At 45.6% G+C, this 14,497-nt stretch overlaps 1 protein-coding gene across 2 annotated transcripts in view; it reads left to right on the top strand.

The window, feature by feature from the left end:
* The window catches only part of OGFR (opioid growth factor receptor), an 83,575-nt gene that overhangs the window by 22,857 nt on the left and 46,221 nt on the right, over positions 1-14,497 (top strand). For both annotated transcript variants that reach the window (XM_078651629.1, XM_078651630.1), the window contains 2 exons: positions 10,565-10,646; positions 11,881-11,959. In XM_078651629.1, the coding sequence (XP_078507755.1) occupies positions 10,565-10,646; positions 11,881-11,959 (161 nt within the window). The remainder of the gene's footprint in view (positions 1-10,564; positions 10,647-11,880; positions 11,960-14,497) is intronic.

The raw sequence follows: 14,497 nt of genomic DNA, 5'->3' as shown, positions 1-14,497 counted from the left end.
TCTAATCATGAGTCCCACTCTGCAACTCTGGGCAATAGCTTGCTTAATCTCCACAACGGCCCCAACAATGCTAGGATGCCTGGCTTCACCTTGGGGGTGCCCAGGTATGGGCACCTCACAGGGAAAGGCCAGGAAGGGTTCCTCAGCGGTATTCGTACAAGCGCCGAGATGCCTCCGGGTAGTCGTGCGCTATACAAGTGCGTAATTATCAGTCGTTTTGTTCAGTGCCAGGAACTACTGTGGCAATGTATGCTTTTTGAGACCCCCAAAAAATGTTTGCTTTTGCCAATGTTTTTTATAATGGTGAGGGCCCGGCAGCTCACGCACCAATAAGGTATTACAAAACCCATGCCAAAACAAGCCACGCATTGACAAAACCAAAAGGCTGACCAACAATTTCAGACCTGGCTTTACCAATGCTTGTTTTATTTTTATGTTTCCCATTATCTTATTAAAACTGGTTACACTGATTTTCCATTATGAATGTTTTTGGGGAAATACTATTATACATCAACACATTTTACTAAATGATGCTGCAAAAAAATGGTACCTAAAAGTTTACAGTAGTTTAGCTAAATGTTTTTGCATTTTTGTGAACATTTTATTTTGAAAGTAAAGCATCATCAATCTTGCATTCAAGCTTCTGCAAATATTTGCAACTAATCAGGGGAGCATTATACATAGCCTCATATTGCTAAACATTGAAAACGTGTGTACACTTTTTTATACTGGAACTACTGTCAGCAGTGCAGTCTGAGCTTACAAAATGTACTTAAAGCGCTCACCCTAATAATAAAGGTTTTGCAATAATAAACCATATATGCAAGTTTGAACAGCATTAACACATGAACACAAATATTACCTTAACCCCTTCGCTGCACGCTTTGGCCAACGGCTGTCGGGAGCACTACCTCGGTAGTGCTGCTCACGTCCACTGGCCGACGCGGCCCCGCCCACTCATTTAAACCGCCAAAGCGGCTAACTGCAGGCAATGCCTTTCCCTGATCCATAATGCGGTACTGTAAACTGGCAGCCAAAGGGTTTGTGCTGCAGGGGGTTGGGCCTACTTGTCCCAAGGACACAATACACATGAAACTTGTTTTCCTTGACCCCAAACAATATGTCGGAAAACCCGTGAAGGCAAGATCTTCTTGATGGAGGATTGGGCCTTATCAAGGGAAGTACAGGTACTGACACATTGCCTTGGCTTCTTAATAAATGTCTCACCAAAAGGGCCTCCCTGAGCCTCTGCCCCTGCTTTTGAGTCCGCAAGGTCCCCCAACTTGGGGTCAACTTTAATAAGGAAAGAGCACCTCCTCTCATAGAGCGCAATTGGCATTGCCCATGAAAAGCCAACACCAACCCGGAGAGGGCTTGCGGGGATTTGAGAGATCCGGAAACCTTGGCATCTTCTGCCATGTCCAGGATCTTGGTTAGGGGGCCTAGGGCATCCTGGAATTTATCCTGGCAGCCTGCCAAGACCTGTCTATGCCTTTCTTGGGGTCCTTAGTAAACGTGGCCAAAAATGTGGCCATTCTGGGATCTAGTTCGGGTGTCACGGCATTCTGCTTTAATACAATTGTGAGCGTCTTTCCCCAGCAGGTTCTTATCCACCCTTCCACATAATCTACCACCTTAGTATAGGGTGCCCATTCGACGGAACGGGGATAGATGAGATCATTGGCGTCTGACATGTCCGGAGCGGGGTGGGTTCCATGGCTGGGAGTGTTGGAGCAGGATGACATAGACACGAAGACCCGGGCTCTTTGTTCGTGTCCCTGTGGGCATCCTCATCTGAGGCGGAAGAGATGCTGGGTCTGCTAGCCTCTGTGCAGAATCCCCTGGCACGGAGGAAGGTAGGGCCCTGGTTCAAGGCCTCCTGATCTACCCCTTCCTCATGGGGATGTTTGGCCGGTAGGAGGTCCTCAGCCCTCTGTTGGCCTGGGGGGGGGGTGTTAAGAGGCTAGAACACCTAACCCTGGTCTAGTTTCATGCACAATCTGCTGTGACAAATGCTGTTTCACGGGAGCCATGGCTGCTTCTACAGTGCGATAGATGGAGGTGTCTACAGCAACATAAAATTCATCATCCCATGGGAGGATAGCCAAAGGGTCCTTGTGATATAGAGCTTCACCCTCTTGCTCCATTGACAGTGTAAAGTGGGTAACAACAATGACATACAGCGGTAGCGGAGTTACCGCTAAGTGCAAGGCAAGTGTAGCTCTCTTTGGAGTGCCTAGATTCTGGGCTCAGTGCAGAGCACTAGCAGTTATGGCAGTCAGTGGTAGTGGAATACCCACAAAATGCAGATCACACGTGGTGATACATAAAGCACTTACCAAGTTGGGCTGAGCACGCTAGCAATGAGATGCTGGGGTCCAGAGAATCAATAGTGAGCAGAGGCTCGCATTCGTAGTGGTACAAGCCATGGGGGACCCCCTCCCCCCAGCGACTATTTCAAATATGAGTTGAAAGGAAACCACCTGGGAGCATGTCTCCTTCAAGGCTTCACAGCCTGTCACCAATATACAGACCCCGGTGTTGCATAAAAGGAACAACTCTTTACCGGCCCTTCCAGGTGTCAACCCACCAAAATTGGGCTTGCAGGGCATCGGTTTAGACGAGGACCCACCTGCTCACAGGCATAGTACTTGCGGGAGCTGGTCTCTATGTAGGCTTTTCTGAAGAAACCACTTGTTTCCTATCTCCTGGGGGATGGGAACCTTTAGCCTGGGTATTACTTTGGGGCTTTTTAGAAAACTCCTGTGCGTTACCCTTGTCCCCCACTCTTCTGCTGTGGAACCTGCAGTCCGCCTCCATAGCAAGCTTCTTGGGGTCAGTCTGCTTACTATCAACCAAGTGTTGGTGCAGCTCTGCAAAACATAGACAAGACAAGTACTTCCACGCAATCCAGTTGTAGAACCAATGAAAATGTGTCACATTACTGCCCTTCACCCAGCCATCCAGTGACCTGCAAAACTAATCCACACATTCCATCCAAGTGTTTGCATCAGTTTTCTTACTGGACCTAAACTGATCCCTGTACTTTTCCGGAGTGAGACCATACCTGGTGAGAAGGGCCTCCTTCATGTCAGCATAGGTGAGGTTACACCCCTTACCCAAAGCCACTAAAGTGTCCCTCGCCTCTTCTGGGAAAAGAGGCCACAATCCTGCTCCCCAATTCTTCTCAGGGACCCCATTCATGTGTATAGATGCTTGTAACCCTGAAGCCACCTTTGTATGTCACCCCCCTTCTTGAATCCCTTGTCTAGTTTCTTGGTGATGTGCACAATTCTATCTGCCTGCACTGATTAATTTCTGTGCTTGACCTACTTATTCGCTCCAGCTCCTTAAGACCACGCTCATGATCTAAGATTATCTTTCTTTCCTCCTTGGCTATTCTTTTGTTTTCCCTTTCATTCGCCATCATTTTTCCTATTCAAACTTCCTTGCTTCACTCCTGTCCTCCAGCTCCTTTGGGGACAAACCACTGCTGCCTGGCATGGAGGACTCCCCTTCCTCCCCAAAGCACATCCACCTTAAGCTTAGGCTCCTCCACCTCCCCACGGAGATCTTCAGATTGCTCACTGGCATGTCTAGCTGCTAATCCAGGCCCTCCGCGCCTTTTTTTAGCTCCTCCTTCCTAGTGAGGCCTCTGACTTGGACCTTTAGGTTTTTGCAAATAGCCTTCAACTCTTTCACGGTGTAGGATTCCCACCTGTCCTCCTCAAGGGCCACTTCCAAGGATGTAGCAGATGATGCTCTTGATTCAGGCATGATGAAGTAGCAAGTTCAAGTTCTCTACAATACTGGCAAGATCAAAAATAGGCCAAAAGAGAAAGAACCAGTAGGTGGTATGTAATAGTCTGCGATATGGTAGTAGTGTATACCAATCACTGTAGGTTAAGTGGAAAAAAAAGTCCTATTCTCCCCGCTGACAACCAGGGTTAGGAATGAGGGTCTCTAGTTGGCAGAGGTAGGTAACTTTGCCCAAGTAGCTACCCTTTTCGCAGACTAGTCCTTTCAGGTCTCTTTGGGTACCTGCAGGGTAGCAGAACTGCTACTTCGCTGGAGTTCTTGGTTCCTGGGTGAAGGGCTGGCAGGTTTCCCAGGCTTTGGAGACACGGCAGCTGCAGGACAAGTCAGCTTTTGGCGCAATTGTCAAAGTCAGCAGGCAGGGTTGGTGCCAAGTCAGTTGCTGTGTCTTCTGTTGTTGCTCTTTGTGACTCTTCATGTCTGTCTTCTTTCAGGTTGGCAGGATCTGATTTTCTGGTGCCAAGGGCTCCCCTAAATACTGAATTAATGGGTCAGTGGAGTGTAGGGTAGTAGCCAGTGGGCTACCTACCCTTGGTAACACTACAACCCCTATATGACCACTTCTTGTGGGAATTGGGCATAAATCTGTCCCAGAGTTCCTAAGGTTGCCGTCACAAAGATGGCTAACTCTGAAAAGTCGTGTCCACTTCAGGTAGCCCACCTTAGGGGTAGTACTAGCCTGGGGGTGGGCACCCCTACCTGACTATCTGATTGTCTCTCCTGTCCAGGTGGCACGGGGCTCTGGACAAAAGGGGTTGGCTTACTCTCCTGTGAGGGTAGTTAGATTTGCATTTCAAAGGCGGTGGCTTCTTTGAAGCTCCCCTGCCTTGTAAAGCTAACCAGCAGGTCATCCCATCGGAGGGGGAGTACACGCCCTCTTCCCGGGCAGGCCTTGTTACTGATCTCCTGAGAGCAAAGGCCACATCCTTGGGGGTCAGAAGCTCATCTCTGACTGCAGGCTGGTAAGACACGGTTAGTCGACACACCAGAGGCTGGTAGGTTTTCAGGGAGAAACTCTAAGGTGCCCTCTGTGTGCATGTATTAATAAATCCAACACTGTGGGTTCATTAATTTGAGATGTTTGATACCAGACATCCCTATTTTCAGTGAAGCCATCTTATAGCTGGTAAGCTTGTTTTCACCAATGTCCAGAACTTGTCCTCAAAATGGCTTCCCTGTTCACTTGTACTGGCAGTATTAGAGCTGACCAGCCCTGGGGCATATCTGCTCATTCAGGCCCTCACAAGTAGTATCATGCACCCTGCCTTAGGACTGTAAGGCCTGCAGTAGGGGTGACACCTATACTCCATGCAGTGTCCGTGGGTGTAGCATACACAACTGTGTGCTATGTCACGTTTTCACTTTTTTGTCTGCACTAAGACCTGCGCCTGCAGTGGCAGTCTGTATGTTTGGTGAGGGCTCTTAAGCGGGGCACAATTAGCGCTGCAGCCCTTAAGGGCCCTCCTTGGCCTCCTTACCCTAGGTACCAGTGGTACCACTTACCAGGGGCTTACAGGGAAGGCCAAAGGTATTGCCAATTGGGGTACAATTGCACAATTTTGTAAAGAAATCTGGCAATGGTGGCCTGGTTAGCAGGGACACCGTGTACTTCCAGTCAAAACCCCATCAAATTCAAGGCAAAACGTGAGGGTGACCATGTCAAAAAGGGGCTCTTTCCTACAGTGTTAGACGGTAGCAGCACAAAAAGCACGAGTGCTGACCTCTGATGGTGGCCCTATTGTGTGTAGCATACTGTATAAGCCAGAGTGGGTAATTAGTGCTAATGGTACAGAGATGCCCATCATACTCGGGGACACATGATATAAATGTCATCAAAGGTTGGTTATCAAAGGTCGGTCACCATACTGCGTGTACTAAATTACATATGCCTGCGTAGAAATTGCAAAACGAAAAAGGGCGCCACAAGAAATGTGCCTCAATTTGTGCGTGATATGTATAATCATTGTTATAGGTTTCTATAATTTTTAGTCTGGCACATATGTACCCTTATCCAGAATTCTATAATATTTGATCAAGCATAAAAATACGTCATTTTTTTTTAAGGAGCAATGGCCATATTAAGTACACTAAACTACATAGGACAATATACGTTTTACACTTGCTAATGACCAAATGCAGTATGTCAGAACGTTTTGAAATATCAACTTTTGATTGAGCAAACTCCCTCAGTTGCTGGAAAGAACATGTCATTACATTTTCAACAACACCTGTATCTGCGGCTATCTTTTGTGTAACCAAACTCCCTCATTAGACCTAAAAAGCCCACATTATTATATTAACGAGCAATAAAACAGCCGCCTAATAGGAATTAGATCCATATGCATGTTCACAGTGTGTCCCCCTACAAAAATAAATTGCAAATGCCAATTAAGGATTATAAACCTCATTGGCACCTAACCAAACACCAGCATGAGTGCAACAAACATGTCATTACATTGCTGAGAAGCACAAATGCTGGCGGCCATCTTGGGTGTCTTATGATCAGTGTGCTTGATTGCAATGTATGCAACCCAGCAGCATGAAAAATAAGTAGCGTTGCCAAAGGGCAGGCAGTTCCGATTTAAAGCTATCATAATTCTCTAAGTTCATAAACAGCTTGTAGATGTAATTGCAGGTGATTATGTATCAAACAGGCATTGGGGTGGAAGAATAATCATTACATACCTTGCTCGCACAAGTCTTCGTGATAGTAGACGACAGGTAAACAAAGTGATGGTTGTTTCCCATGGCGGGCAACAGGGACAATGGGAGGCTGAAATCCTTTCCAGAGAGAATTTGAGTGACGTGTCATTAGGTGAAATTTGGGGTTCGGCTCCATCCAGGACAGTGTCACTGACCTAGATTTGGATTTAGTTGTTCTTGGCGAATAGCAAGAATTCTGTTTTGGTGTCTAAATTTCAGGTGGGTGCTGGACATCCAGGTCTGGATGATGTGCAGGTGTTATGGCTAAATGAAATTTTTTCACAACTTCTTGGGGGACGCAAAAATAGCACCGTTGCATAATGAACCAAATATTATTTCTCCTGTTCATTCTGACAGTTATTTTTCAAAACAGACTTGGGAAGAGATTTTCCACTTCGATACACAATGTGTTGCATTTTACAATGCTTATATGGTTGAAAACTAGTTTTCTGTTGTAGCAAAACACAAGGACAACATATTTAAACCACCCCTCCGTGGCCTCCTGGAATTGCTTACAGCCTCTGCTTCTCCAGACAGGAAAGCTATCTACATTGATCCTGGACGTTAAAAATAAAAATAGCAGAAGGCTTACTTTCTTTCCACCAGGCTTTGTTTTAGGTATCTGGTACATGTGTCTGCAGCTTGGGAGTTCGTTGAACAAATCTTAGTCAAGCAAGGCCTGAGATACTGTGTGGTGCATGTGATCAGCTCAATATCATTGGCTGAGCATTTTTGCAGTTGAGAAACATTGAGGCAAACCTGGAATTAAATACAGTCTTTTTACTGAAAAAGCTCAAGATAGAGTGCAAGAGCTTTATTTCATGGCATTTACTTTTTTGTACAAGGGTTGTGTGGGCCCTATCTCTTTGAGTAGGTTGGACAGTCCGGTGTATTGTAAGTATTGTCCCTTCCCCAGTCCAAAATCCCCACAAGCCTGTTCATATGTGATAAAGTTCTTGCCCGGAAATAAGTCCGCAAGCACGCTGCATCCCTCCCGCCACGCCCGATAGGACATATTGGACATCACTCTTCTGACTGGCGTGAGGTCCCACACCGATAGTTCCCTGTGGAACGGAGCACACTTCAGGATTCGCTCCACAAAGGTTTGCCAGGTGCTTGTGAGCTGCCTAACCATGTGTGGCACTGTGCCAGAAATTCCCGCTCCCTCTAGCAGCAGCGACTGTTGAGTAGCGGCCGGTACCCTATCATGGAGCAACCTCTTCTCCCAGTTGGCATCCTCGTCGACCCACCAAGCTGCATGCTGCAGCTCTGCTGCATAATAATAAAGGTCCAGCCGTGGTGCCTCAGGTCCACCGCCCTCATACGTACCATTCAGTGTGGCAAGCGCCATTCTGCTTCGACGGCTGGCCCAGTATAGATCTATTAGTATGGAGTCCAGTGTCTAAATATCCACCTAGGTAGGTGACACAGTGCGTTCTGTAACATGTACAGGCAGCAGGGCAGCACCACTATTTTGGAATACTGTACAAAATATACCCCAGGTCTTGAAGTTAATTGCCACTAGTGGACTGCAATGGGCCATCAAGTGTAGTGAAAGTACAAACATGGCTTCAGGCCTACCATTTTCCCCTGACTGAACCAGTGCAACAACATGAAAACACAGTCCTGGGCACACGTAATAGGGTTATAACAAGGGTTGACATGTCTCTTATTGTACGAATATCTTTGGTCAACCCCAGTATGTTATTCAAATGTCTTTAATATTGCAACAAAGAAAAAACAACCAGCCACCACGTGTTCGTCACATAAGGGAAGTAGCCCGTGACTTCTTCAGGGCTGTGTGGCGGTGCAGGAGAATATTGCGGTGTTGCGAGGCCGGTGATAATTCCAACCCAGCAATGGGGGTTCAATGAGGACCAAACAAAAGGGTTCCATGTCACAGTTCCTGGTAGGAGAGGGAGGAGGCCCAATATGGCGATCACCTCCGATTTTGTGTGTAAAAGGACAGTTTGGCCACTAACTACGTGCAGTCCTCAATGGAATTGTAACACGGCCTGAAGCGACATGTAGATGCGACGGTTGAGGAAATGAGGATATTAAACCGTAGGGAATGTGCTCAGGTCAGCTTGAGCCTAGCAGTTAGGTCAAAGAAGTGGTCTCCACAAGTCATAATGCTGACCTCCATTTTAAGCTAGGTTACAGCAAGCTACAAGGCCTTTCCTGCAACTGACCAGTGGCAATTGTACCTGGACAAACCCTGCTGTTGGCTTCTGCGTGACACCTTGTGAGTCTCTAAACACCTCCCACGAGTTCCTGGGGGCTTTTGAAGTGTTCTACTGTGGTGGAGGGGACTTCTAGGATTAACTCAGAAGGTAAAATCTTTGACATAGACGACCCTAATTGGTGTATCCGACACATACTCAATTGCGTCCAGTCTCAAATTGAGCCTAGGTCTAGCACTACTGCAACCGTTGACTATTATTGGCTCTTTGTGCTTCTTTGCTATTCGTACCCAAAGCTTTAAAACATCATATCTCCGGTCCCCTTATTGCATTTTTGTTATTTTTATTTCATTTTGTTTAGCAAATTAACTCAATTTTCTCATTCGGTTTGGGATTTTTTTATATTTTTGCATCTTGCCTTTATTACAGTTTTGGTACTGCATAAATATTATACGCATTGCCTGAAGGTAAGCCTGCTCTCTGCCATAGCTTCCATGGGGTGAGCAAGCTCAGGCTAGTTTAGTGACTTGACAAGAGCTGATTCTTCCTTCAGGTGGGTAGTCACCGACCGGAAATAATAATTAAATTTCTTACACTAAAGTAATGCTAAACTAAACTGTTTGTTCTTAGTCTGTTAATTTGACTATAAGGGTCTCTCTCTGTTCCTGACTACAATTTGTGGCTAATGGAGAGGCTAAAAGTATCTGCCATGAAGGTAAGATCCATCCAGGAGAATATAGGTAAACAGCGGTGAATAACCGTGCTAAGACACTTGTATCACCTAGGAAGGCTGGTAAGCTCCAAACAACACAAGAGGATGCAACCACTGCATAGTGTGTGGTTGTCTCTTCGGTGAATGAACAGCCATACCCCTGTTGTGATAGATGGAGGATTTCACCTTGAATTGATAGCAGTATGGAATGGGGAATCGTGCAAGACTTTAACCTCCCACCTTCACTCTCGTACACCACTGATTTCACTTTAGAGCAGTTTCTTCCTTGCTCTGAGCAGTCTGTTTCTGCTTTCTGGCTTTCAGAATCGTATCAGAGATGCAGGGGATCATGGTGAGCTGGTCATCCACGTAGTAATGTAATGTCATGGTGGATGGACCATGGTCAGCATACACGCGTGTGAAGTGGCCTAAGAACTAAGTTGTTTCATTTTTACTTGAACTCCGAATCCTGAGGTTTATGGTCACAGGAAACACATTCAAGCGTATAAATGCAAATCATTTGGTTGGTTGCAAATCAAACTTCCTCTTTCTGGAGTATTGGGGTCCTGGATGTGCTGGGAAGACCAAGAGCAGAAATACTCTCCCCTGAATTGAATCAGTATGGCAAGCCACATAATTTTATAATGTAGAATGGGGAGCGGGGGCTGAAATAGCGTCAAAGGGTTGCAAATAGGCATAACGTGGAGTACAATGTTGTAGAGTGGCGTGGCGTGTAGTAGAATGGAGTGGCGTGTCTCAGTGTTGAGTTTCCTGGAGTAGCGTATCGTACAGTGGATTAGTGTGTCATGGAGTGTAGTGGCGTCCTTCATAAAAAATTAAATAAAATTAAATAATGTTTTACGAAACAGTTGTTGACACTAATCCGCAGTGCAGCACACACCAAATGGTGTAAATGTGATTTCTACAGTAAGTCAGAACTGGAGCAGATCTAACTTTTTTTTATTTCTTAGCTCGTTGTGTGAGTACCGTGAAAGAGCTTTTTAACAGGGCTTGTCATTTAGTTTTTATATGCTTGGCTGTAATGGTGACATTTTTCTTCCAGAGTGCCTTTGTCATACTTTGAGCCTATGTTAGTGATCACTCTTCACTGCAAGTTCATTGCAAGTTGCCTCCTTTATTGTCTCTGCAGGACCTGGAGGACGAGGATGAGGACTCAGCAGACATGCCCAATCTCCGGTTTTACTTGAACCAGGACAGATTCCAGCCCAATGGTGAGACTAGCTTTAGTGTGCTGTGTACATGCAGGCAAAAGTCAGTGTCAATACCATCATTCGGTTTTGGGAGATAATGTGACAATGAGAAGTATGAAAGGTCTTTTTTTGGTACATGGTAGGTCTTTATGTCGAGCCTTCTGCTAGCACTGTAGTCTATTTTTGGTCCAAGCTCTAGTAGCAGATAATGTCCTGAGGGGAGGGTTGGTTCGTCCTACAGTGCTTTGGGCTTTATCTTGCAGAAGTGAGTCTGGAATGTGTTGGCTTTGTCACTCCACTCTGACCAAGCTATACAAATAAGCACAGACCATTCAAACTAAAACTTATAGACCGGAGCATTTCGTGGAGTATACCCTCCACCTTCATGCATATCTTCCATTCTCCCCATGAATTCTTTTCATAGTAGTTTAAACTTCAGTTATATAAAGGGTCTGTTCTTGACACCATTGCCAACCTACGATCTTTCATGGCCAGTTCTTTTAAGAGTCCTGGAACAAATGTTTGTATTTCTAAAAGTCCTTGTGTCGGTCTTGAACCTTGTACATTACCTTTCCAATATTGCTAATTGCAGGTTTTTTATTTGCCTAGCCTAATTTTTACCAGTCTATGATTTTTATTCTCCCTATTTTTTAAGAATTTTGGCTACATTGCAAGATTGTATAAAGTGATCAAAACAAATTAATTTGTCATTTGCGATTGAGTGCCCCTGCCCATGTAAATGTGGTGGAATATAACCTCCCATCTTCTACAAATTACAGCACAAGTGACAAGAAGGAGATAGTCTGCACAATTGGAGTTATATTTCCCAGAAGTATCTGTCCTCTTATATTTTGAGTCTACATTACCGTTTGTAAATATCTCCTATCCTTAGTTGGGGGTTGTAATGTTGGGAAATATTTTTGGACCCAGATCTGTTTTCCAGTCCATATCACTTATCTCAACCATCACTTGTGGCACATCCATGCAGGCTGTGTTCTTTTAAATGGAGGCAGTCTTTACAGGGGAGGTTTTTAGGGAACTCGTTGCTGGTGGCATAAAGCTGTGCCACGGGTGCAACTCAGGCTAGTGCAGGCAAAGTGAATGGAATATTTTTCATGTGGGTAAAATAGTGGGTAGATGAGCTTTGTTCAACTGACATGTGGAAAGGTCATGGGCTCTTCGGGATGTGGGAGGTCATGGACACTTTGGGGCACAGTGAAGAATTTTCAGTGTTTAATGTTTGTTTCTATTACAGGTGTTCTGATAGAAGAACTACTTACTAAATGGCACAAGAACTATAAAATATTGGAACAGTCACACTCCTATATACAGTGGTAAGTGTTGGCCTACCTTTATAGCATGTGGTTACATATCCTTCTCTTATTTATCTGTTTCTCTTTGGGGAGCCCCAAACTCTATATGTGTATATATATAGATCTATATATATATCGGTTGTCCTGGCTAGGTTTGACTGCTCCCAGGGAGCCATAGCGCACAGTTTGTGAATATATATATATATATATATATATCTATATCTATATCTATATCTATATCTATATCTGTAGATATAGATATAGATATAGATAGATAGATATATATATTTCCAAACTGTGCGCTGTGGTTCCCTGGGTTGCCGTCAAACCTAGCCAGGGCAACCGCGCATCAAGCACTTTAATGCATTTAGGGGCAGGTATACGACAGTTTATTACGGTCGCAAAGGGGAATTTGGCCACTTTGCGACCACAAAAAATGTCTGCCCAATGTACTAACCCTAATTTGCGAGTCGCTCACCTATTAGCGACTAGCAAAATATGGTTAGCTACTCGCTACTAGGATGGGGCGTGCCAAGGGCGTCCCTTCCTAATAGAGAGTGCAGTTGCCATGTACCATGTCGCAGTTTCCCACCCTTGTCAAAAGGGTGGTTAGCCACTCGCAAATGGGTTTGCAAATAATTTTTAAGAGCAAGCAGTGGTACCAAGGACCACTGCCTGCCCTTGAAAAATTAAACGTAATTATTATTTTTTTTTTTAAATGCGTCCCGTTTTCCTTTAACCCCTTCCATGCTGGTGACGGAACCACTCTGTCACCAGCCACGGGTGGGCTGCGCTAATGACGGAGTGATTCCGTCACGGCCCGGCCGCCGCGCCTGCGCGGCACTAATTTCGCGCCTGGGCGGGCGGGGCCGTGACGGAACCACTCCGTCATTAGCACAGCCCACCCGTGGCTGGTGACGGAGTGGTTCCGTCACCAGCATGGTGATGCCGCGCGGCCCCTTCTCACCCCCACCCTGCCCAGCGCCGCGGCGGAGTTACCGCCGCGGCCAAGGGGTTAAGGAAAACGGGCTGCATTTTTTTTTTGTAAACTGCTTTATTAAAAAAGCAGTCACAGACATGGTCTGGTCCTGGTCATTACCCCAGCAGGCCACCATCCCTGGGAGTGCTAGCCGTTCCCAAAGGGGTCGCAAATTGCAACAGCCGCATTAATATTCATGAGGCATGCAATTTGCGACCCCAAACAGTGTCTGAGACACTGTTGTACATTATGTTTAGCGAGTCGCAAATGTGTTTTAAGTCTTATGGGCTAGATGTATGGCCATTAAGTTTAGCGAGTCACAAATTGCGCAAAATTGCAACTCGTAATTTGTGACTCGCTAAACATAATGTACAATAGTGTCTATGTTGCAACACCTTTGCACTGTTCTATCACACGACATCATTGGTGACATTAGGAAAATCAGTTTCAAAACAAAAAGGGCAAATCACAAGATGGCTTTTCAATGGAAACACCATCTGAACCATAACTTCAGAGTGCTGACTACCATAGAGTATGGTTGAGTGTGAATGAAAAAAAACAAAGGTTAAAGCTTGGGTATAGTTGGGAAAACTTTGTTTACTCCTTCTATACCAATCCAACTTACACTACACAAACATTAGAAATTCTATAGTTATAACTTTATTTTATAATTTACACGTTTTATACAAAGCTAACTTAAACTACACCAAATTAGAAATTCTAAAGTTATAGTTAGTGTTATACAGAGGAGGTCAGTGTCATAGAGTGGAGTAAAGTACAATGGCATACAGTACAGCAGAGTGGCTTGTCGTGGAGTGGAGTGGCGTGTAGTACAATGTTTTAGAATGGAGGGGCGTACAGTGGAGTGGCATGTTGTGGAGCAGTGCGTCGTGGAGTGGCGTGGCATGTGGTACAGTATCAGAGTGGAGTAGAGGGGACCGCATGTTGTGGAGTGGGATGTGGAGTAACGTGGCATAGAGTGCAGTGTCATAGTGGAGAGGCGTGTCGTAGAGTGGAGCAGCTTGGAGTGCAGTGTTACGGAGTTACTTGTTGTAGAGTGGAGTAAATCGGCGTTGAGTGGAGGGGCATATTGTGGAGTAGAGTGTTGTGTCGTGGAGTAGAGTGGAGAGTGTCATAGAGTTGCAAATTGACATAACGTGGAGTACGGTGTTGTAGAGTGGTGTGGCGTGTAATAGAATGGAGTGGCGTGTCTTAGTGTTGAGTGACGTAGAGTAGCTTATCGTACAGTGGATTAGTGTGTTATGGAGTGGCATAGAGTGTAGTGGCATGCGTGGAGTGGAATAGTGTGTCATAGAGTGGCGTCTCGTACAGTGTCTTACAGTGGATGGCGTAGAGTGAAGAGAGATGTGGTAGAGTGGAGTGGGGTGTGGTGGACTGGAGTTGCTTGTTGTGGACCGGAATCAAGCATCCAAAGACCGGTTTCTGGCTATCAGCCGTCTTCAGCCTGGATAGCTTGACAGTGGTGTGGAGAGCATGGGACTCACGTCTGAGCATACCCATCCCATTCGGGGAGACAAATGCAAAAACAACAGTTGATGGACAGAATGCAGAACAATGTC

Source organism: Lissotriton helveticus, chromosome 7 (genome assembly GCF_964261635.1).
Source record: "Lissotriton helveticus chromosome 7, aLisHel1.1, whole genome shotgun sequence".
Lineage (NCBI taxonomy): Eukaryota > Metazoa > Chordata > Amphibia > Caudata > Salamandridae > Lissotriton > Lissotriton helveticus.
The sequence above is the reverse complement of the archived record's forward strand: the minus strand, read 5'-3'. Positions and strand labels throughout refer to the sequence as shown.